Source organism: Cydia splendana, chromosome 24 (assembly GCF_910591565.1).
Source record: "Cydia splendana chromosome 24, ilCydSple1.2, whole genome shotgun sequence".
In the NCBI taxonomy this organism is placed as follows: Eukaryota; Metazoa; Arthropoda; class Insecta; order Lepidoptera; family Tortricidae; genus Cydia; species Cydia splendana.
Window position 1 is genome coordinate 1,272,538 of NC_085983.1, and position 26,121 is coordinate 1,298,658.

The 26,121-nt window shown below is 37.8% G+C and overlaps 2 protein-coding genes across 3 annotated transcripts in view; one reads left to right on the forward strand and one right to left on the reverse strand.

Annotated features, from left to right (window-relative positions):
* Positions 1-26,121, forward strand: part of LOC134802150 (zinc finger protein 25-like) — a 371,645-nt gene that overhangs the window by 232,178 nt on the left and 113,346 nt on the right. The gene's annotated exons all lie outside the window — the stretch shown is intronic.
* LOC134802336 (zinc finger protein 354A-like) overlaps positions 1-26,121 on the reverse strand; it is a 41,638-nt gene that overhangs the window by 12,838 nt on the left and 2,679 nt on the right. The window contains exons 2-8 of one of the 2 annotated variants that reach the window (XM_063774945.1): positions 22,427-22,555; positions 18,703-19,395; positions 17,454-17,588; positions 16,815-16,939; positions 15,798-15,872; positions 14,885-15,011; positions 13,414-13,611 (exon numbers count right to left, since the gene is read on the reverse strand). In XM_063774945.1, coding sequence (XP_063631015.1) covers positions 13,414-13,611; positions 14,885-15,011; positions 15,798-15,872; positions 16,815-16,939; positions 17,454-17,588; positions 18,703-19,395; positions 22,427-22,555 — 1,482 coding nt within the window. Of the gene's footprint in view, positions 1-1,018; positions 1,094-1,557; positions 1,683-3,466; positions 3,602-4,940; positions 5,655-6,162; positions 6,292-7,368; positions 7,590-13,413; positions 13,612-14,884; positions 15,012-15,797; positions 15,873-16,814; positions 16,940-17,453; positions 17,589-18,702; positions 19,396-22,426; positions 22,556-26,121 lie in introns of those variants that run through there. The other variant, XM_063774944.1, reaches the window with a different exon arrangement.

Consider the following 26,121-nt stretch of genomic DNA (forward strand, 5'->3'; position numbering starts at 1 on the left):
GCCAAGCACCTCCTTTGAGGTGCGTTCAGTTTATTGATAAAACTTTTTAAATTAATATAGAGCCTATATTTTTCATATTATATTAATATAATTAAAAATAGGTATTCATTAATTAAATATTCTTTTCTTTTACATAATGTATTTTGATGTGTAAAACTATGATAGTTTAGTTTAGTTTTCAATGTAGGAAATAATTCTCAACATTGAAAAAAAAAACAGTCTTTCAGCCACCACTTTGTTTTTTATTTTTATTTTGTAAAATCAACTTCACAACCTTTTTTAGCGTGTAATTTCCTGTCATTTGATACCACACACGATTTTTAATATATTTTTTGATTTTTCAAATTTGAAATGTCAATAAATGCGTTTTGCATGCATATATTTTGATATATTTTTAGTATGTCAAAAAGATACACACAAAGAACTAAAAAAATCAAACCCCGTCTTTGTGGGAATTATTTTGACCCTTACATACAAATTTTCATACGACTCCTCTACTATTATCATTATTATTGCCCGTAAAGCCAGTCCCTAGATACAGTAGAATTCGCTTATAATGACATCGAAGGGAAGTGACCATCACGTCATACTAAGCGGATGTCATATAAAACATAGTTAAACAACTTATTATTTTTGTTATGTTTTCCGAATTAATCTCAAATTCCTTTGTGAGAAATGAGTTTTATTAAACTTATAACAAATATCAACTTGCCACTGATGATCAAAACTAAAATACCTTACACGCCACGAACGCACCAAACGTCCTCGCAGGGAAAGACGTGGTGACGGCCACGAAAACCAGTGACAGTGTCAGTATAACCGGACATAATTTTATGGAAATAGGATGTTTCGGTCATAGTAAGCGATTTGTCACTATAAGCGAAGTCATCTTATCCGTATTTGTCACTAAGAATTTTATATGAAAACCAAACTTCGCACAGTAATTACGTCATAGTATGCGGTTGGTCAGTATAAGCGGATTCTACTGTATTTAAGTCAATGTCTGAAGCAAACTTACATGAACCACTTCTCGCAGTGCGGGCAGTTGTAGGTCTTGCCCGAGTGTGTTTCGTAATGCCTCTTCGCTTGACCCCTGTGACAAATAACTCATGATATTTATTATTAAAAAAAAAACATGTCAGATAAACATTATCCTAAATACAAGCTAAACCTAACCTACATCTAAAAAACAAGTGCGAGTCGGAATCGCTCACCGAGGGTTCCGTATTCCGTACTTTTTAGTATTTGTTGTTATAGCGGCAACAGAAATACATCATCTGTGAAAATTTCAACTGTCTAGCTATCACGGTTCATAAGATACATCCTGGTGACAGACAGACAAGCAGGCGGACAGCGGAATCTTAGTAATGGGGTCCTGTTTTTACCCTTTGGGTATGGAACCTTAAAAATATCATAATTATGCTGTCCAAAAGGATAAGTCAAGCTGCAGCATAAGAGACAGGTACCTTCCGTTGTCATGTAGCATATTTCGCAGGCGTATGTGTTCAACACATACGCCTGCGAAACATGTTGAGTTTGGATATTTGATTAACTAACTTATCCCTAGATAGGAAGTTGCATTCATTGCAAATGAACTTCATTCGATGGCGGGCCAGGTGTCGGGCGAAGCCACTCGAGTGTATACGCACAGCGCAGATATCGCAGCAGCGCGGACCCGTGGTCTGAAATCAAATATTTATTTCAAACTATTACTACCTAAACTGCAAAACGTAATTCAAGACCAAAAAAAGTAAGAAATGTTGCCACTTTTTTACAAGCGCGTCTTGTATTTATGTACAAATAATTAAATAAAAGTACTTTTTTAAATAGTGGGAGTAAAATTACTAATGAATAAATTATCTTAGCGTGATTATTTATCAAAATGAATTTACTATTTTACAAACAAATTATTGCAATGGCAACATTTTCTTACTTTTTTTGGTCTTGAATTACGTTTTGCAGTATAGTGTCCGAGTGTATTCATCTTTATATTTCTTATCATGTAAACAAATGACGTCAAAGTGACAGTTCAGTGCCCTGTTTATCAACAGCTTGTAACTTGTTATAGTCCCTTTGTAATAGGGTTGCCATATGGAAGAATTAAATGTCCTGATAAAAATCCTGACATCACCCTAAAAATCCAGACATTTCTTGTAACAGAGATTCGGCGTAGCTTGAACGACGCCCCGGCGGCGCGCTGCTCTCTGCGGTGTACTGTATCGTGGATCTACTTTTCCTTTTCCCTCCGCCCGATCCCGTAGCCCCCTCCCCGCGCGCGCATTTTATTTTTATAAGGTCAATTCGAAAAATCCGGACACTTGCCAAGTCCGGCCGCAATCCGGACAAAGGGTCTAAAATCCTGACATGTCCGGACAAATCCGGACGTATGACAACCCTACTTTCCACTTGTATTACAAATTACAAGTTACAAGCTTTTGTTAAACAGGGCACAGCAATACGATACGATTCATAGGGAATCGAGAAATTGTAATTTCAGATGTTTTTGAGGTGATCCGTTCGTTACTGCGATTATTGATGAAAATCTTATTAGAAATGGTATTTTTCAGTGGTTATTTGGTAGTCTTTAATCAATGTGTGTTACCAGTGATGACTTACGGCTCCGAAACGTGGTCTTTCACTATCGGCCTCATCTCAAAACTCAAAGTCGCTCAACGAGCTATGGAGAGGGCTATGCTCGGAGTTCCTCCGCGTGATCGAATCAGAAATGAGGAGATCCGTAGACGAACTAAAGTCGCCGACATAGCCCACCGGATTAGCAAGCTGAAGTGGCAATGGGCAGGCCACATTGCACGCAGAGATAGGCCGATGGGGTCGAAAAATGCTCGAGTGGAGACCACGGACTAGTAAGCGCAGCGTAGGACGTCCACCCACAAGATGGACAGACGACCTTGTTAAGGTCGCCGGAAGACGCTGGATGCGGGTCGCTTCCAACCGGCACGTATGGAGGTCCAAGGGGGAGGCCTATGTTCAGCAATGGATGTCTTATGGCTGAGATGACGATCACTTTCGGCTATTTAGGGTTGTCAAAATTCAAGCCATTATCTTATCTGTGGTTGTGCACGCAAAGGGACGTCAAGTTGTGTCAATCCTAATAATTGCTCGGAGCAATGCTGAGCCGAATGGAGCCGAGCTTGGCCGTAGTCAAGAGATTCGCACCCCTGTTTCGGCATCCATTTAGTTAGTTAGTTAGTTAGTTTGTAAGGTATGTATCTATGGGCCTTAGTTGCCTGATAATAAATTATATTTGATTTGATTTCATTTATATTGTTTAATCCATTTAATAAATCGGGCCAGCTAATCAGCAAAGACCCCTCAGTCTGTGCAAATTTGCAGGGAGTAAGCCAGAAAAAAAATGCTGAGGCGAACAGACCCAAGTTTGCCCAGAGGGAGGAGTTTCGCACCCCTGGTTTTACCAGAACTGAATGGAAAATCAGAGTGGACTCACCGGGCTATGCCGGACTAGGTGGGTCTTGAAGGCGGGCTCATCGCTGTACCCTTTCCCGCAGTCCTCACACTTAAACGGCGCCTCCAAGTATATCTGGGACATCTTACGCGATGCGATTTCTTCCAGTTGCTCTTCCTACACATACATTAAAATTGTTAAAAACTAAAATTGATAATTATTTACACAAAAATGATGACGATGAAATGCTATATTATTATTTTTTTACTAATATATTGACAAAGACCCGTTCGAGGAATATAAACCATTAATAATAGATTATACAATATTTTAAACTGGTTTAAATTTTATTAAACATGCTGAAAGTTAAGTATATTTTTGTAATAATTTCAATAGACTGCATTTAAATGTTTATTGATTAATTTACAAAATAACTATTAAATAAAATAAAAAAGTACTATTGAAGAAGCAAAATGCCTTACAACATTTTAGAAGTGTTCTTCAAAACGCTGGAACTATTTTTTCACCACACCAGCTCGGAAAGGCTTACTTTGCACTTCAAAAACTGATAGCAAAGTTGCATTTCATCCACATGTGAGGCAAAGTAAACAAATGCAAATTTTGAGTAGTTTTCTTATGTTTGCTGGTAGGATTGACTTTTAAATGATGACTTTGGATGACAAATATTTAATAACATTCATTTGGATTTGATTTGGTTTGATTTTATTTCATATTTTACATTTAATATTTGCTTCGGGTTGGTGTGGTGAAAAATTTTGTGTATCACTTGGGGGCAAATTTTGTTTAACCCTCGTGCTTTGAAACCCTCGCAACGCTCAAGATTCCATTTTTCGAATTCAATTTTGGAATCTTTCGCTTGCTCGAGTATTAACATTAGCACGAGCGGTTAAAGAACAACTTTGCCCCCTTGTAAAACAAATAACTATTATCAAACATAGCTAAAAACCACCGCAAGGAAACTAGATTTTACGTAAAAATCCCCGCATCGATATCGGTCTATCCGTTTGAGACAGACATTGACGTTGAAGGTTAAAAACAACAACAAAATAATAAAAATCTAAAAATTCATGACTACAGCCATAATTTTGTAGTTTTTAGTCTATTTTATGTATGGTGTGAGGTAGGTTTTTAGGGTTCCGTACCCAAAGGGTCCCGTTTTAGGACCCTATTACTAAGACTCTGCTGTCCGTCCGTCCGTCTGTCACCAGGCTGTATCTCACGAACCGTGATAGCTAGACAGTTGAAATTTTCACAGATGATGTATTTCTGTTGCCGCTATAACAACAAATACTAAAAACAGAATAAAATAAAGATTTAAGTGGGGCTCCCATACAACAAACGTGATTTTTGACCGAAGTTAAGCAACGTGGGGCGGGGTCAGTACGTACTTGGATGGGTGACCGTTTTTTTTTTGCCTTTTTTGCATTATGGTACGGAACCCTTCGTGGGCGAGTCCGAGTCGCACTTGGCCGGTTTTTTAATAATTCAGTCTTACCTTGGTTAAAGTAACAAATGCATGGTTAATGCTACCCGCGAATTTGGCAAAATCAGTGTCAGGTCGCTTTTTCATCCTTCTTTCCTTCTTTCTTCCCTTAAATTCTACAGGCACTTCTTCAACTTCATAGGTAAGCTCATTATTACCATCACCGTCATCAGATTCACCAGCAATATTAAATTCAAATTTATTATCCTTCATTTCAATTGTCAACATTTTCATTTTTTCTATTTCTTTCCCTGTCTCCATTATATTTTTATCAATATCCATACCTTCATTGACCTGTCCTGTCTTTAAATTTTGCTTAACTTTAGTTTTAGTCTGTTTGCTGTTTATGTTTTTTACAGTTTTCGAGACTTTATTGGTCTTTTTTGGTGCCTTAATACTTTTTTTGCTTTTTAAGACTCTTCCAGTTAACAAGACATTTTTTAAAATTGAAGTCTCCTTTTTTATCTTACTGATTTCATCTTTTAAAACGAGTTGTTCAGAATCATCATCACTGATTTCAATTAAATCTTCTTGGACATCAGGTGCTTCAAGAGAAGCTTCACTGATGGTGTCTAGGTGAACACTTTCTTCATTTATGTGTTTGTTCAGTATTTGTTTATGAAATAAATCTTCTGATGGGTTTAACTCTACAATTATGATTTCAGTTTGAGTTAAGTTGAGCGACCGGTGAGGGTTTTGGTATTTGCGAACATAATCTGTGTCCAGCTGAAAAGTATGAATGAAAAGATAACAGCACTTTTGTATATCAAATATAAATTAAATAATGGAAAAGTCAAGATGTTTGTCAAATGTGGTGAATAGACAATTCCAGTGTAGCTGGTAAACATATCTACTTGATAAAATTTAAATTACTTTTTTAAGATATAAAGTCAATTCACAATATGGATGTACCATGAGGCTGACATGTTGACCTAGTGTCCAAAGCCTCAATAAAATACAGATTTAAAAAAAATCGAAAGTAATAATTTATGACTATTAAATATGACCCATTGTGTGCCTTGTCACAGTTACAATGAATATGTAAGTCGCTAGAGACCTCATACTATAATAATACTATAAATAATGTTGTTGTTCTTGTTTGTCCTAAGGCACCCCAGAGGTGCATAGGACCTCTACTAAGATCCTTCCACGCCTTTCTATTTTGAGCACCTGACCTTGACTTGATGTGTAATAATGTGTTATAATATCTATTTTTATTCAAAACAAAGATTACCGCCCCCTTGAGCAGCGCAGGCGTGAGAAGCTCCAGCGTGCGGAGACACATGTCTCTGAAGGATGAGCATTTGAGGAGCAGCGTGTGGCAGTACGTGCAAAGGTACTGCGGCAGCCTGTCCCGCGACACCTACAATCATATATATAGATTTGAAACTCATACTGTACATAATTTTGCATGCTATATGGCTAAATTTGTGATAGTTATAATTACAATAAGACCTACTTTTAACCATATTTAATGCAAATAAAGAATTTACTTTACTTTACATAGCAGAGAAATAATTTAGGTTGTTTGTGTTATAATAAATAACGTAAAGCAATACAATTGTGAAATTGAATGATCTGCAAAATAAAATTCAACTGAACATCAGGATATCCTTATAAAAAATAAAATGCTTTGTGTATTATTTTTTTTTGTATGATATAGGAGGCAAACAAGTAGACAACTCGTCTGATGACAAGCACTTAACGTCACTCATGGCCACCTGCAAGACTAGAGGGATTGCAAATACATTAGTATTTTATTTATTTATTTATTTAGAAATTTAATTCAGGCAACAAGGCCCATATTACAAATACCTTACAGACTAACATACATATGTATTTTATAAATTTAAAACTAAACACTATTTAGTCGACAAAACGGCGTGGCTCCGTTGCATCGGCTGCTCTTGTGTCGGATTCGGCAGTTAGCCCCGGAACCTCCAAAACACGACACCTTTCGGCCAGAAGTCGACGCACTCGATGGTTCCCTGCAGCGGTCGTGGCACGCGCACCACAAAAGAGTTGAAGTGCACGTAGTGGCGCGATCGAAGCTGGAACACCCTCAGCGTGTAGCCGGTCTTCTGGTGTACATACTCCACCACTTCAGCAGCCGTGGCGGTGTAATGCAGGCGCGATACGTACAGCGCCTTACTCGGTGTAGCAATCCGCAAGCCAGAATTGGTGGTATTTTCCGCAAATCGACATCCACTGTGCCTATAGCAAGTACGGTGCCAGCCTTAACGATGACTGCGGTATTTTCTCAAAGGTTTGAAGGTCGTATTGGTATGGAAATATCGCGGGTGACAGTACATTCCACAGTTTAGCAGTGCGAGGTATGAAGTTTCTGGAGAAACGCACAGTTGAATGCGGCCAGCATATGTAGTTCTAAACTTCTAATGTATAGTGTTTTAGAGGTTAAGATCTTTTTAACTTTACTTACAGGAGTCCCAGAGATGCGAGTAAAGGTATCGGCGAGTTTATACTCATGTATGTTGTACAGTCTACAGTCCGTCATTAAACAAACACGGCAGCATAACAAATCGTCCTGCAGCAGCGAATATTCTAGTGTTCTATTCATGGTCGAATACTCGTTTCACAGCCTGAGCTGAGTAATATGGTTAATTTGCTTTTATTTTTTTGGTAAAAATATTGAAACACAAACGCTGCTCATCACCTGACCAGAGACAATGTAATCAGTACTAATCAGTAGACCATAGACTCTAGAGATAACTGTCACTGTCACTTCCTTCACCTGAGATGCGTTCGGAAACTGACTTTTTGTGACCCCAACCTAAAACCTGTAAAGCTCCCCATTCACACTCCTACATTTTATTCCGCCTCGTTGGGTAGGATTGTGTATGGGGGTTGCGGACTACGAGCCGTCCTACCGTTTAGCCGTTTGTAGGACGGCTCGTAGTCCTCAACCCCCATACACAATCCTACCCAACGAGGCGGACTACAAGGTAGGAGTGTGAATGGGGGGCTTAACAGACGGGAGTACAAGATCGCGACTTTGGTCCAAGGCCTTGCGATCGAATGAAGGAAGTCCAGTCCAGACGGGAACATTTTTTCGCCAATCTCGCACATTCCCATCTGATTCGTTTCCGTTACTCAAGATTTTTTTCGTAGCTGGATACGACGGTTACCATATTATAAATAATATCTGGGAGACCGAGCTTTGCTCGGAAAACATATACAAACTCAAATATGCGCGTTTTCCCAGAGATAGGACCTAGCTAGATCGATTTTTCGCCCCCGAAAACTAAATATGATTCCAAAATGGCAACCGGTTACGAATTAGGAATTGATTTGTAAGTAACTACATAGATAGTTACAAAAAGTATTTACGAAATGTACCTGTAGTATGTTTCGTGTAATAGATTTCTTCAGAATAAAACACCATTTTTTAAACAAAATATTTAATTATTGATCATCTAGCTGCATCTTTATCTTGCGTTTGCTGCGGTCCCGCTTGGGCCAGCCGGCGTCGCCGTGCACGGCGCGCACGTGCACCTTCATTGAAGACTTGGTGGTGGCCGTGCTCCCGCACAATGGGCACAGGAATGTTTCGCGTTTACCCAGGTGTGCCTAGAATTGAATACAGTATAAAATTAAAAACAGCCACCATTGGATCAAATAAACTCGAGAAATTGGGGCAGTTACCGCCGTAAAAGAGTAGCCTTGACGTCAAGGGCGCTAGCCTAGAGGTCCACCACTGGAATACATGGTCAATTTTCAGAATATAATGAAATACAACTGTAATCCCAAATATGTATGTAATTTTTCCTTCAAGTTTTGCGAGTTACGAAAACGTACGAAGATTTCATACGTTTTCGTAACTCTCGATTTTAAGGCAATTTGTTTAAATTGCGCTTATTTATAACGAACAAAACAGGGTACTTTGTCTATACACCAAAATTAATAGAAATCTGATGAAAATATCGTCAATTACGAGTGAAACATCGGACCAAATTACAATGTCATTTTACAACACTCCCTGTGTGCTAACACTCCCTGTATGACCCTCCATGTTGTAGTTGTAGCCAGCGGTCGATTGGTAGAGAATGCCATCCGGCATTAAGTTCGGTATTTTTACTTACATTTACTGTGCAATCATGTTTCAATAAATAAACATTAGGTACTGTGTGCCTGTGACTTTGTGTCACAGACGGCATGATCAAATTGACCAAAAATAGGCATCGATCTCATATAGAGATATTCGAGGGCTCAATAGTTATTTGTACAACAAGAGATCAAAGTTTGATATTTCTTCGAGTGCTTATTTTGAGTCCCGTGCAAGCGAAAGATTCTATAATAGATTCACGAGCGTAGCGAGTGAATCTAATTTAGAATCTTGAGCGTAGTAAGGGATTCAAAAGCGCACGAGATGTAAATAACTTTGATCTCGTGTAGTACACAAAATTTTTCACCCTAAGCAGTGAGAACATACCTAGAGGGACAGAGATAATAGAACCCAAGTATATCGAACTTGTATTAGACCCCGCATGTTGAAATGACTATAAAGGTCACTTGAATGTCATTGAATTGTCATTTTGCTCACTGAGTGAGACACAATCAGTGAGCAAAATGCGATTTTGCTCACTTAGTGAGACAAAATGACTCAGTGAGCAAAATCGCATTTTGCTCACTGTTTTTAAGAAACAAAGTACCCTTGTTCGAGCTGCTGAGGTGAAAAATTTAAAAATGCCTTCAAACATTATAGCGTCGAACCATAACTCCCATTGGATCGGTCATAATCATACGTCGGACTCCAGCGGGCATTTTCGTGGCATGTCAGAATGATAGGTAAGGTTCGCAAATCAATCAATTCACTCTCGAGTATTTGTACTTAGTATTTGGTACCTAGTATTTATAATGTGAAATTCCAAATATCATAGCAACTAACTGCGTTATTTATAAACGTACTTGGACTACACATAAGTTAAAATGGCGAAAAAGTTCGTTTGGCTTTATCCGTCACTCAGACAATTGCAGCTGTGAGAAAAGAACAGAACAAATGAGTTAACTGGGCATGTCAAGTTCTATGAACACGGCTCTAAAGCTGTACGTTAGTTAGGTGTTTATTTTTTTTATATCCTTTAAATTTTAAATAAAAATAAGATTGAATAGTCTGTGTTATATTTGATTTAATTTACGTTCATGAACAACAGTCATAATGACGCATGTCAGCTATTTATTTGTTTTTTAAGTGGCCACTTCAGTGGGCTATCAGTCATCACTTCAAAGAGTATTTACACATTAAAGATGAATAAATGATAACGGGTAATTAATTTAATTAACTATGTTACAAATACTAGGTACATTATAATGTAAGATGTAGTGTAGATGTAGTCTAGTATGTAGTGTAGGTACATTATAATACTCGTAAGTTAAGATTTTTTTGTAAATCTTACCTTGCCCTCAAACTGCCCGCTATAGTCCGACGTTTGGTCATAATCTTACAATCGGACCAAGTGGGATCATCAAAAGGCAATTTAATTTATGCGTCCCCGATTCGAGTGCTATTAAAAAAAATATTAGTGAAAAAATAGTTTAGGTTAGTACAACCAACTTCGAACCAACCAACCAACAACCAACTCTCAACTCTGAACAAGTACTCACAACTTTATAATGCCGGTTCAAGTTGCCTTTTAGTGTGAAGGTGAGCGGACACTCGGGGCACTGGAACGGCTTCTCACCCGTGTGCGACCGCATGTGTTGCTGCACACACACACACACACACACCACAATAAGATAAATACTTTATTTAATAAACATTTAAACCAAAAGTTAAATATCTAAATTAAAATATAAACTGAACGTGTTTCGGTTTTGAATGATTCACGGTTAGTTCCACTAGACTTATATCGACCGGGATATGAACCGTGATTACCTTTTGTATTGAATTCGAGGTCCCGATATTTCGACGCAGTTACCTGCATCTTGTTCACGGGTAACTGATGACAGCGGGCGGGTGTCAAAGTTGTGTAGACCGCGCTCGGTCTACCCTCATGCGTGCACGTCGGCTGCGTTCGCTTTCAACGTTACCGGACGCGTTCACACTTGTAACAATACAAAAGGTAATCACGGTTCATATCTCGGTCGATATAAGTCTAGTAAACGTGTATCAACTGTAACCCGCTCCGTATGGTAAGTTGCCCATCACGCTCGCTGCGTTGCCACGTTGAATTGCGACGGTCAAGGTAAGGTTCCTTTCTGGCAGACTATTACTTTACAATATATACGAAGAGAAACATTACAATAACATTTAAAACACAAAATTTGAAGCCAGGACGTCAGGTGGACATCGCTCGACTTGTCTGGCAAGTGGCAACAGCGCCCGACACGGACACATGTCGCCAGTGTGTGTCATAATGTCTCACAAAAAAGTTTTGTTATTATAAACTATATAAACACTTACCTTTAGTGGATCTGGCAACGCAAATGTCTTCGGACAATGAGGGCAGGCGTATGGCTTCACGGCGAGATGCGTGCGCTTATGATATTCGAGAATTGACGAGTTCTGTTACAAAATAGAATATGATAAGAGTAGAGTATAATATATTCAATATACTAAATGAGAGAGAAGTTTGTCGACGACCGGTCTGGTCTAGTGGATAGTGACCCTGTCTGCTAAGCCGATGGTCCTGGGTTCGAATCCCAGTAAGGGCATTTATTTGTGTGATGAACACTAATATTTGTTCCTGAGTCATGGTTGTTTTCTATGTATATAAGTATGTATTTATCTATACAAGTATGTATATCGTCGCCTAGTACCCATAGTACAAGCTTTGCTTAGTTTGGGGCTAGGTTTGATCTGTGTAAGATGTCCCCTAATATTTATTATTTATTTATTTATTTTTCTAGTCAATATTAATGCCAAATGAACATTCGACCTATTGTGTTTCGTCCAGTGGTTTCTCGGGTAATTATGACAGTTAATAAATGATTAGTCTACGAATAGTAAATATGCGTATCAATGTTCTGATTATTGACTACTCTCGCAAACGACTACTATGCGTAATGAGATTCGGCGAATCGTTACAGTGCTGCACCTAATAGGTACATATAGATTTACTGAACTTCATGTTTGTGTTCGGCGATTTAATGATTTCAATGTAGACGCCTGATTTTCACAATCGTTTAGTGGTTTAATGTTTTCTGTGGTGTTGTTATAGTATAGTTGTGGTGGTGTTATTCACAAGCTTGCTTTATGTAAATTATGTAAATAATAGTATTTTTAAATTTATTAAATAAAATTACCTATATATTTATTGACGATCATAATATTAATTCGTGTAGTGTTCGTGTTTAGGATAATTCATATTGTAATTTTGTATTAAATATCTATACTCTGTATCTTTAGGTATTAAAATAAAAGTAAACAAAATCGACCCTCGAATGGCTCCTTAAGCCAGTTGAGGGTCGATGAAAACATTACATGATCAAATAATGTAGGTTAAAGTCAGGTCGTTCAGTGACAGATCCAGGCGGTTTTGTATTTGGTAACCAACAAATGTTAAAACTACCCGAAAATGTACAAATTGTTTACATTTATTTAAATACCTAAAGATACAGAGTATAAATCTTGGTCTAACTTTAGTTTATTTACCCGCACAGTAACACCGCACTGGTCGCACATGACTCGCCGCTGCTGCTGGTCCTTGACTCTGCAGCGGTGCTCCTTACGTGTCGGGCACTTGTACCGCTGCCCGAGGTGCTTGCGCGCGTTGTGTGTGTCTAGCGCCGCCGCGTTACTGAACGTTACGTCACACTGTAAGTAAATTGATATTCTTTATTGTGCACTTCAATTTAAAATACGCATAATTATAAAAAAAAGAAAATAATTGTAAAAAGTGAATAAAAGAGAAAGTGAAATGTGAAGTGTAAAAAGTGAAAAAATATAGTAAGTATACGACTAGTTAGATAGTAAACAGTTATTTCGTACGTCAAAAGTTACCAAGTTACCACCTATTTATGTACCTACGATGGACGAATAAAGAATTGAGTGATTGGAGTGTAAAAAGTAAGTGAAAGTGGAAGTGTTTAATATAAAGTGAAATGCGACTACGTTTTGAGTAGAATGCGTTTAAGACTAGATAACACCAGCTTCGCCATGGGAAAAGTTCCCAATTCGTAACCAGTTACCAAATCAGAAATTAATTTGCTTAAAACACGTTCAGTACAAAGGTATTTACAACAGAGGTATTGAGTTTCATATGCTTCAATGGTAATTCTTTCACCCATTTCGTAACCTCGTTTGGTAACCAGACAAAAAAAATGATGATTCGTAACCTCATTTGGTAACCAGACAAAAAATGATGATTTCGTAACCTTGTTTGGTAACCAGACAAAAAATGATGATTTCGTAACCTCGTTTGGTAACCAGACAAAAAATGATGATTTCGTAACCTCGTTTGGTAACCAGACAAAAAAATGATGATAAAACAACTCCTACAACTGTATGTAATTGCAAAGCTCTTACCCGTTCACAGTGATGCGACTCAGTGGGATGTGCCACCCCCACATGCTCCTGTAGCTTGTCCTCGCTCGCACAGTTCTCGCCGCACTGCTCGCACGGCCGCAGGGCTCCGTGCTCGCCGGCCGTGTCCGTGTGTCTGTTCAGCGCCGATACACTATTGAACTTGGCTGAGCAGGTAGTGCACACAAATGTATGCGATTTCTGGAAAACAGTCACATTTAAGTCGCTTAACTTCAAAGTCGGGTAAATCCAACTCTCAGATTTTGCGATTTTGGTGTTAAGTACGAGTAAAGGTAGGTAGGGTTAATTTAATACCCTAATATTAGGAAATATCTAATGATATTTCCTAAGAGGGTCGATTTATACGAGTTATTTTGAGTCCCTTGAGTGTCGAAATATGGGGCATTATCTATGAAAAGGGACCTTATTGTCGATGGCGCTTACGCCGCACAGCGTCGCGCGGCATTGTATTTATATCGGAGCATTGTTAATAAGAATCAGAATCATCGCATTTATTCGTGATAAACTATAACATACACAAGTATAGAACAACAAAGAAATTTAAATTTAACCTATTTTTTTTAACCATTTAGCGTTTAATACGCCAAACGGCGCATCCATTTGCCGTGCCACTGACGCCACGGGGGTAAAACTTAGTTTTGTGAAGAAATAATGCCAACCTAAAAGTGGGGTGTTTCTCAGTAGATTTTCATCAAAAAAACCGGGCAAGTGCGAGTCGGACTCGCGCACGAAGGGTTCCGTACCATAATGCAAAAAAAAAACGAAAAAAAAAGCAAAAAAAAACGGTCACCCATCCAAGTACTGACCACTCCCGACGTTGCTTAACTTTGGTCAAAAATCACGTTTGTTGTATGGGAGCCCCATTTAAATCTTTATTTTATTCTGTTTTTAGTATTTGTTGTTATAGCGGCAACAGAAATACATCATCTGTGAAAATTTCAACTGTCTAGCTATCACGGTTCGTGAGATACAGCCTGGTGACAGACGGACGGACGGACGGACGGACGGACGGACAGCGAAGTCTTAGTAATAGGGTCCCGTTTTACCCTTTGGGTACGGAACCCTAAAAACGATTGGCGTCAAATGCCGTCTTTGGCGTCGTTGTCACGATTTTGCGTTGACGTCAATTGCCGTCTGTGGCGTTCAAAAGGTTAATAATGGCGTAAGCGCCACCGACAATAAGTTCCCTTTTCATAGATAACGTCACATATACGTTTTTTGCGGCATAAACGGCCGTATTGTTTTCTTAAGTTAGAAGCTTGATCTTTTACAGCTTCAAAGGTTTGTAGGCCTGAGCATATGGTTTAATTTCGACTCGATACCTCCACGCGTTCCCTAAAGTGTCTTGACAGACAGACGGACGGACGGACGGACGAACAAAGTGATCCTATAAGGGTTCCGTTTTTTCCTATTGAGGTACGGAACCCTAAAAAGAGTAGTAGTTTGTTAATACCATATGTATCCGGTTCTTGTGTTGCTTGAGCCCGTACTCGCTGACGAACGTCTCGCCGCAGTCGACGCAGTCCACGTTCAGCTCGGGGTGAATCAGACGCACGTGCGACAAGTACGTCGTGCTCTTTCTGAGGGGACACAATCAATCAACCCAATCAATATTATGAATTTAATATTGTCTTCGGTTACCGCGATAGTTACTCATGAAATAAAACTATTGAAACGGATTATATCGCGTATATTGAATACATACTACATCGCGACGTTTCGAATCCTTTAAGGGGCCCACTGATTAACAGTCCGCCGGACGGTATCGGCCTGTCAGTTAGAACAAAATTTTGACAGTTCCGAACAACTGACAGGCCGATACCGTCCGGACCACTTTTTTATATAACTAGGGTAGGTTAGGTCCGTTAGTTATCTTCAAATGGCCGAAGGCCAAACAGCACAGAATAGGAGCCCCGCGACAGCGGGGCTCCGTCGACATCGCTAACGAAAAGATAAATGATGTAGGCATTTTGAGTTCTGGACCATCCGCGAATAACCCCGGCGGACTGTTAATCAGTGGGCCCTTTTACAGCGTCGGTGGTTAACGGGTGACTCCGGAAAAACTACCCACTTACAAAATGATGAACCATGTACAACTGGCCTTAAAATTTATAGTTTATGATGGTTCATTATTTTGTAAATGGGTAGTTTTAGCACAGTGTAGTTTTTCCTCAGTCACCCGTTAACCACGAACGCTGTAAAGGGTTCGAAACGTCGGGATGTAGATGGAATCCTATAGATAGGTAAGCTCCCCAGGCCGGGGAATGCGTAACGCATTTTACCACTCCGTCAACAAAAAAATCGGACAAACAATACATTATGACTTAAAACTTAATTGTCTGGTGGTAACTCTTAAGTAAACTTACATGAACCACTTCTCGCAGTGCGGGCACTTGTAGGTCTTGCCCGCGTGTGTTTCGTGATGCTTCGTCGCTTGGGTCCTGCGTCATATAACTCATGATATTTATTATGTTAAAAAAAAAACAAGTCAGAAACAATACATTAAAAATAATTAATATTATCCTAAATACAAGCTAAATCTAAAAATAAATAACCGGACAAATGCGAGTCTGACTCGCCCACCGAGGGTTCCGTATTCCGTACTTTTTAGTAATTGTTTTTATAGCGGCAACAGAAACACATCTTCGGTGAAAATTTTAACTGGCTAGCTATCACGGTTCATGAGATACAGCCTGGTGACAGACAGGCGGACAGCGGAATCTTAGTAATGGGGTCCCGTTTTTACCCTTTGGGTACGGAACCTTACAAATGTCATACTTACGTTGGCCAACCCAAAAGGATAAGTCAAGCTGCAGCGTAGGGGTCATCCATTAATTACGTCACACGAATTTCTAGTTTTTTTTACCCCCCCCCCCCCCCCCCACCCCTCCTTGTCACACTTGGTCACATTTGGCAAACCCCTCCCCCCTGGTGTGACGTCACATTTGTTCAACGAAATCGGCAAATATTTATTTAATAATTTATCAAAATATTTTTGACAAAAGAAATATTAGTAATTTTATAACCCTAATTAACCCTGAATAAAACTGATTAAGAAATAAAATTAAACGAATGAAAACGATTATCGTTTCAAAACCTTGTTATTTAAATGATAATTAGCGTATAAAATAATTTAAATACATTTTCGGTTACTGATGAAGGTTAAAGTGACGTCACAAAGTTTATGACTCCTCCCTCCCCCTTGTCACAACATGTCACATTTTCTTGACCCCCTCCCTCCCCCTAAACGTGTGATGTAATTAATGGATGACCCCATAAGAGTCAGGTACCTTCCGTTGTCATGTAGCATATTTCGCAGGCGCATGTGTTTCAAACACATACGCCTGCGAAACATGTTGAGTTTGGATATTTGATTTACTAACTTATCCCTAGACACGAAGTTACACTCATTGCAAATGAACTTCATTCGATGCCGGACCTGGTGGCTATAGAAGCAACGCGGGTGCATACGCACAGCGCAGATATCGCAGGAGCGCGGACCCATGTTCTGAAATCAAATATTTGTTAAAGTACAAGCTTTTATCGCTGACTGTACTTTTCTTACGACAGACAACTAATACTCATCGAAACAATCCTAAAACCCCTAACACAATTAGGTTGCGTTGTTTCATCACAGAGTTCCTATGGCCACCTCCTGTCTCCATCATCAGATCAGCTCGATGGTACCATAATATTGCATTGTCATCCGATTTATACATGCATGCAAAATTTCAGCTCAATCGGAAACCGGGAAGTGGATCAAATTTAACTTGCAAGATTTGATTACACACAGACAACGGTCAGGTTAAATTAAAAAAAGTAAATAAAAGCTTGTAATTACGGTAATTAAAATAAATACATATTTTGTTAAAATAATAGCCGCAACATATCGGTACTCTGTATTTCTCTAAGATCTCCAAGTTACAGACTGAGCCTAGTGTGGGGATCTCTGTACTGCCTCTCTTGGAATATTAATTTCTTGAAATAAATATATTTTGAATGGAAAATCACAGCGGACTCACCGGGCTATGCCGGACTCGGTGGTTCTTGAAGGCGGGCTCATCGCTGTACCCTTTCCCGCAATCCTCACACTTAAACGGCGCCTCCAAGTATATCTGGGACTCCTTACGAGTTGCGATTTCTTCCAGTTGCTCTTCCTACACATACATTAAAATTTTTAAACTAAAATTGATGATTATTTACACAAAAATGATGATGATGATATTATGCTATATTATCAATTTTTAACGTAATAAATAGGGGATATTACTGCAATGTTCTGCCGCCAGAGTGCAGCACTACCGACTCTAGTAAATTCATAGACTGACTTATACATACTGTGCCTTAAACTGTTTTTTGACAAGTTTTCACAGACAATAAAATATGACATTGATGCATCAAGGCGGTTTGTTAACAAGGGCCTACCGGTAAACGCGAAAATCGAAATTTAGTTATCTGCCTCCTTATCGCTCGAATATGCAAGAGTGATAGAGAGATTAGATAACGAAATTTCGGTTTTCTTGTTTCGGGGTAGGCCATGTGATTGACGTGACGTGTAATGTGTCAATAGTATATTTTTGTAATATTTTCAATAGACTGCATTTAAATGTTGATTGATTAATTAACAAAATAACTATTAAATTAAAAAAAAATCCTATTTGAGAAGCATTATGCCAGAAAAATCCATTTTAAACCAAAAATGCCTTACAACATTTTAGAAAAGTGCTGATACTCTTCAAAACGATGGATCTATTTTTATCACACATATTTAGCTAGAAACCACCGCAAGCGTTTCGATTCACTCATTCTTCATTCACACGATTTTACGTAAAAAACCCCGCATCGAAATCGGTCTATCTGTTTGAGAGTGACGATGCCACAGACAGACAGACATTGACGTCGAAGGTAAAAAAACAACACAACAAAATAATAAAAATCAAAAAATTTATGACTACAGCCATAATTATAGTGAATAGAATTAGGCGTTACTTTGCTGAAATCCATATTAATTAATTCCAGATTATTATTTTGCTAATCCGGGAAAAGATAACGTGCTAGTCAATCAGTGCTAACCCGTTATACTTACTTATAACATTTGAACATTAATTGCATGTAAAAAATACGCAAGTAAGTATAACGGGTTAGCACTGATTGACTAGCACATTATCTTTTCGCGGATTAGCAAAATAAGAATTTGGTTTTAAGCCATAATTATGTATTTCTAGTAAATGTTATGTATGAGGTGGGTGTTTTATTAATTCATAGTCTTACCTTGCTTAAAGTTACAAATGTATGGTTAATGCTACTCCCAAATTTGGCTAAATCAGTGTCAAGCAGGTGTTTCTTCATTCTCCTCCTTCTTTTGGGTTCTACAGCCACTACTTCAATTTCACTGCTAAGATCTTTATTACCGTCACCATCATCAGATTCACCAGTAACATTAAATTCAGTTTTATTATTCTTCACTTCAATCGTCTTAATTTTCATTTTTTCGTTTTCTTCTCCCGTTTCCATTATATTTTTATGAATATCCATACCTTCATTGACCTGTCCCGTTTTTACAGTTTTCTTAACTTTAATTTTAGTCTGTTTGCTGTTTAAGTTTTTTACAGTTTTCAAGACTTTATTGGTCTTTTTTGGTGTCTTAACATTTTTTTTGTTGTTTAATACTTTTCCAGTTACCAAGACAGTTTCTAAAATTGAAGTCTCCGTTTTTATCTTACTGATTTCATCTTTTAAAACAAGTTGTTCAGAATCATCATTCTTGATTTCAATCAAATCTTCTTGGATATCAGGTGCTTCAAGAGCTTCGTTGATGGTAATTTCTTCTTTTATGTGTTTGTTCAGTATTTGTTTATGAAATAAATCTTCTGATGGGTTTAACTCTACAATTTGGAGTTCAGTTTGAGTTAAGTTGAGCGACCGGTGAGGTTTTTGGTATTTGCGAACATAATCTGTATCCAGCTAAAAAGCATAAATGAAAAGTTAAAAGCACCTTTGTGTACATATAAAATATAAATTAAATAATGGAAAAATATATTAAAAGTCAAGATTTTTGCCTAATGTGGTGAATAGACAATTATAGTATAGCTTGTGAATATATTTACTTGATAAAAATTAGTTTTTTAAGATATTCACAAGATGAATGTACATCATGTGTTTATTTTGTATTGTCAACCAGTCTGGATTAGTGAGTACCTATAATACAAGCCTTATTGAGCTTACTGTTGGATTTCATTTTCATTTATTTCATATTGTATTGTCATGTACATTAGATGTTACATTATATATAGTCAGATCATGACACCCTGTTAGGGCACACAATAGTATTATTATTCTATTCTATTCTAGGCTAGTCTATAAGGCAACATAATAACATTTACTTATTAATTTCGTTTAGTAGTACCACTGTATATATATTGCATGTAAATAAATGATTTTCCCATTTACTTATTAGTACACATATTTAATTACACAAACGAGTCTACCGCGATATAATTTCATTGTTTTTACCTTTAATTCCGACGTTTCAGCTGAGTTGCACCAGCTGTGGTCACGGAAAGACTGACCATGGTCTAATAAAACATGGTCTTCCATTCCCAGAGTGACACGCGATTACGTCACAATAACATTGCCACTTTATTTCAACATAACATGTTACATGGGTACATTATACCTATGGTTAATAAGTTAAAATATTTCTTTATAATTTTATAATTTTCATTTATATGTATTTTAGCTTAAATTTTACAATAACACGTCATTTTTAATTACTCGTTAGCAATATCTTCCGATTCACGAAAGAAATTTCAGACTTTCGGGTAATTCTGTTTATACTACTGGCAACACAGGATAGCGCTGTGGACATTTGACAATTCGGATCTAGATAACTTCATGCCCTGACCGTCATCCTTGTCGAACGCGTGTTAATTGTTATTTCCTTCTCGCTCAGTGTCAGCAGTCGCAGTGTTTTCCAAACTTTTCACGTCGTAAGCTTGGTAATTAATGTGTAACTGTGAATTCGTTTTTTAAACGTTTGTCTTGTATAGATAAATAAAGTTTAATTTAATACATTAGATTTGTTTTATTTTACTATGTTTCTACATGAATAACTTAAAATTAATGCCGTTAAAATAATTTTCACCGTTGGTTAAAATTCTCCCACATTTCAAAGTTTGAGAACCTGTAAACAGCATGATGACGTAGGCGCGTGTCAGTTAGGTCATACGCGAATCTCGGAATGGAGTACCAGGCGGAGTATATTATTATACCATGGCCTATTGATAGTATAAGATACGACAGAATTGATCATTGGCCCCAACACACAGCATATATGGCAGATGCAAATTTTGTAAAGGGGGTCAAGCAAGTACAAAATGCACCAAATGTGATGTGCACTTGTGCTACGTGAAGACGAGAAACTGCTTTGCTGCTTACCATCAGATCGCATAGGAAGTATAGCACTGCATAGAATACTATACATAGACAAAGGGTTGATTTTTGTTAAGTTGTTGGCAACGTATATTATTATATACGTCAATTATTTCAGTAGTTACAGGCTGTAGATTTTTTTTTGTATTTTTTCACTTATTTTATGGCTATAATAAATCTAAAAAACATCAAAAATAAGTTTTTAATTAAAAAAAAATTCTTGCGACTCTAAGGGTTAAATTTATTTTTGAGTTATATTATTCAGATTGACTTTCACGGCATCGGCAAACATTGCCATTCGTCCGGGGAACGGGCTAAGAATGCTGAGATGGGCCAAAAATACAAAGTTGATAGTAAGTTATGTAGGTAGATTAAAGTGCATGTTCAGATATTATTGAGCGACCTGATAAAAATAAGCAAATGTACAGTCAGCAGTCAGCCAAATATCGTAATATAATTTTGTTGCCATAGAAATAAGGATGTGGTCCGATATAGTGGCGAAATATTGAGAGACAAAAGCGGCTAAATTCAGTGGTGGCTTGGACACTTGGAGAGAATGGGAGAGGATCGTGCCGTGAAGAGAGCGCAGGTACTTGGGACAACAAAATGGGAGACGCCCGAGTGTACGTCCTAATAGGTACCGCTGAAACGACGTGCATGATTCAAACTTTACCGGTCGCCGTGGTAAGACCTAGGATTTACCATATCGGTGTTGGTAAAAGTCCGAAGTAAACTAGTAAGATTTAACATTTCGGGCTTTTAGCGATCGGCATCGGTAAAAACTAGGATTTACCGGTAAAACCTAGGTTTTGCCGTACTTCGGGCTTTTACAGTAACATATATTTGACAACTGTAACATAAATAATGCAAAAATCCTATTGTAATCCAAATATCAAGTGAAGATAGCTGATTAACAACACTCAAGGTCACGCCGATCATTTATCGGCGGCGGCGGCGTGGCAAAAAAGCCCGGCGGCGGCGGCGCGCCGGCGCGGCGCACACGTCTAGTTAGGTCATACGCGAATCTCGGAATGGAGTACCAGGCGGAGTATATTATTATACCATGAGACTGACGTCCCAACAAATGTCAACGGAGATATTAATAAAACAACACTAAACTACCCGAAATTAGTTTATAAAAATGTTCGGGGTAGACAAAGAAATTGCAGCTACCCGTTAAAGTTTAATGTTTATTGTCCACGGCACGACACGCAACACTCACAGTACCCGTACACTGGTCTGAAGATATATCCGCTGGTTTCAACATTTGAATCACTGGTCCCCAAGTTGACGATAATTTGTACCCGTCCTCTCGATTGAAATTTTTAGGGTGTTTTTTAATTTCAAAACAACAATGAAACAACAATTTAACAATGAAATTATATCGCGGTAGACCCGTTTGTGTAATTAAATATGTGTACAAAACGCGAGAGTTTAAAGTGTTATACTTATTAGTAATAAATTAAATTAAAAATAAATGACGTCAAAGCTTACATTTAGTCAATTTGTGTAAAAATGTCCTATAATATTTAAATTATTATTTTAAAAAGAAAACAAATATTACCGTCCCCTTGAGAAGCGCGGGCGTGAGAACGTCCAGCGTGCGGAGGCACATGTCTCTGAAGGATGAGCATTTCAGGAGCAGCGTGAGGCAGTGTGCGCACAGGTACTGCGGCAGTCTGTCTCTCGACACCTACAATCATACATATATAGATTTAAAACTCATAGCAGAGAAAAAAATTATAATAAATAACATAAAGCAATACAATTGTGAAATTGAATGGCCTGCAAAACAAAATTCAACTAAACATCAGGAGATCCTTATTGTTGCCTGTCTAGAAACCTAATATTGGCCATTTTGTTCCCGACGCAAATCACCAAACTGTGAGGTGCGGGAGGGGTGCTCACGGCGTTGCGATTGGTCGTTTCAAACATGGCGCGCTGACACGTGTAAGCGTAGGGATGGGACATGTTCATTACAGGTAGTGGGTACTGCTACCAGTGACACCGAAATTTATTGTGGTAAAATTGTTACCAATTTAGTATACTTAGAGTAAACTTACTTAATAATTATATTGATTAATTTAATATTTCATTAAGTAATTTAACAATGTACCTGAAATTTTTACTTAACATATTAGGGCATTTCTGTTTAAAGTACCCAGAACATGAATTTTAAAGTTTAGAATTTTTATATTATTTCTACTCAGAATCGCAATCTCTTTCGATACGCGAAAAAAGTGTCGCCAAAATCTCATACAATTATTTTCTTTTGTCCGTTTTATTAAGGTCATAGAAGGTTGTATTGAAAACATATTCAAATGAACCAATAACATATGCCTATTACAAATCAACTCCGACTTCTCTCGCACTTCTTTGAAGTTCATCATCAGGTCCATCTCGTGACATGAGACCTACCTGCTCACCTAGAGGATTCTAAAAAACCCATACAACATCTGTCTATCACAAACCAACACCGAGTTCCCTCGCACTTCTTTGAAGTTCATCATCAGGTCCATCTCGTGACATGAGACCTAACTGCTCACCTAGAGGATTCTGAAAACCCATACAACATATGTCTATCACAAACCAACACCGAGTTCCCTCGCACTTCTTTGAAGTTCATCATCAGGCCCATCTCGTGACATGAGACCTAACTGCTCACCTAGAGGATTCTAAAAAACCCATACAACATATGTCTATCACAAACCAACACCTAGCTAGTTTGTTAGTGCACGACACCTTGCACTTTGTGACTATGCGCTGAAACTTGGCACAGTTGATTCTTAGCTGGTCATGAGCAGATACAGACCGGGAGACCTCGAGAGCCACGTCTCATTTAGTGGGGGGGAGGGGGGGAAGTTCGACGCCGCCGCGCTTGACTAGGAGCAACATTTCTCTAAAACTGTACCTATTAGGGCATGTAATATATCATTTTCGAATAAATTAAGGATGAGGAATCTAGTTTTGGAACAAAAACAATGCACTTTCTAACAAAAAAAAAGCATAAAGTAGAAAAGACTAAAAAACGTATTTTTGATTTTTTCATAATTACCAATTTTTTTTAAAGTGTAGCAGGAATCTGAAAACAAAAAATACAATCGTAAAGCTACACTTATTACGTCTAAGAAAATATATAGTTTATTATACAAAACTGTTGATAAATGGGGGATAAAAAATAATATTAAGCGTGGGTCAGAGTGATCTCAATACAAAATATTATGAATGTGGGAAAGTTACCTATAATTTGTTCTACAATCGTTTATTTTTATTGTTTTTCGTAAATAACTCGTAAACGGTAGCCCACAGCAAAAAAATATCTGTTACGTAAATAATCTGTTTCAGATTTCTTATAAAATAAGTGCTACTTTTTATCGCTACCATCAATATAAAAAAAAATATTGAAGGGAGAAAATAAATACTTAGGTCCCCTTTTTTAGTCATTCGTAAATAACTCGTAAACGATCGCCAATAGCAAAAAATTTTTTAGTACATGAATAATTAGCATAAAATTTCCTACAAAAAAGGTTATTCAAACTTTTTCGCTAGGATCAATATTTAAAAAGGGGACCTTAGAATTTATTTTCTCTCTTTAATATCGTTTTTAATATTGATTCTAGCGAAAAAGTTTGAATTACCTTTTTTGTAGGAAATTTTATGTAAATTATTCCTGTACTAAAAATTTTTTTGCTATTCGCCATCGTTTACGAGTTATTTACGAATGACTAAAAAAGGGGACCTAAGTATTTATTTTCTCCCTTCAATATCTTTTTTAATATTGATGGTAGCGAAAAAAAGTAGCACTTATTTTATAAGAAATCTGAAACAGATTATTTACGTAAAAGATATGTTTTTGCTGTGGGCTACCATTTACGAGTTATTTACGAAAAACAAGAAAAATAAACGATTGTAGAACAAATTATAGGTAACTTTCCCACATTCATAATATTTTGTATTGAGATCACTCTGACCCACGCTTAATATTATTTTTTATCTCCCATTTATCAACAGTTTTGTATAATAAACTATATATTTTCTTAGACGTAATAAGTGTAGCTTTACGATTGTATTTTTTGTTTTCAGATTCCTGCTACACTTTAAAAAAAATTGGTAATTATGAAAAAATCAAAAATACGTTTTTTAGTCTTTTCTACTTTATGCTTTTTTTTTGTTAGAAAGTGCATTGTTTTTGTTCCAAAACTAGATTCCTCATCCTTAATTTATCCGAAAATGATATATTACATGCCCTAATAGGTATAGTTTTAGAGAAATATTGCTCCAAGTGAAGCGCGGCAGCGTCGAACTTTTCCCCCTCCCCCCCACTAAATGAGACGTGGCTCTCGAGGTCTCCCGGTCTGTATCTGCTCATGACCAGCTAAGAATCAACTGTGCCAAGTTTCAGCGCATAGTCTCAAAGTGCAAGGTCCCCATACAACGGTGTACAGTAACAAACCAGCTAACCGAGTTCCCTCGCACTTCTTTGGAGTTCATCATCAGGTCCATCTCGTGACATGAGACCTAACTGCTCACCTAGAGGATTCTAAACAACCCATACAACATATGTCTATCACAAACCAACACCGAGTTCCCTCGCACTTCTTTGGAGTTCATCATCAGGTCCATCTCGTGACATGAGGCCTAACTGCTCACCTAGAGGATTCTAAATAACCCATACAACATATGTCTATCACAAACCAATACCGAGTTCCCTCGTAGGTACTTCTTTGAAGTTCATCATCAGGTCCACCTCGTGACATGCGGCCTAACTGCTCCGCTGGCCTAGAGGATTCTAAAAAAACTTACACAACATGTTACCTATATATTATGTCTAAAATGGTACAATACGGTATGACGAAGCACGAAGTTTCCGCAACTGAAAAACCATCATCGTTACATCACTAGTCGAAAGGGAAAGGGATAGCGCATTGCATTTTCAAGTTGACGAAAAGGGACGGACATACTTCGCCTCTGCTTACTGACCAGTATAAAATGAACCCCGGGGACAAGAAACATTATTCAATGAAATAATGAATTTGACTTTCCCGTGGGATGTTATTCCATCTGTTTCGTAAGTAGATGTCTTAGATGACTTGCCACACCATATTACGCTGCAATATCCCATGATTTCCCAATGAATTCAATAGTTTACGATTTATTTTCTTAGACTCGTGCACACTGCTAACAGGTCGTAACCTTGGGCGCAACTGATCGGAGCGGCGCGCGAACAATCTTATATTTGACCTATACACCATACGGGCG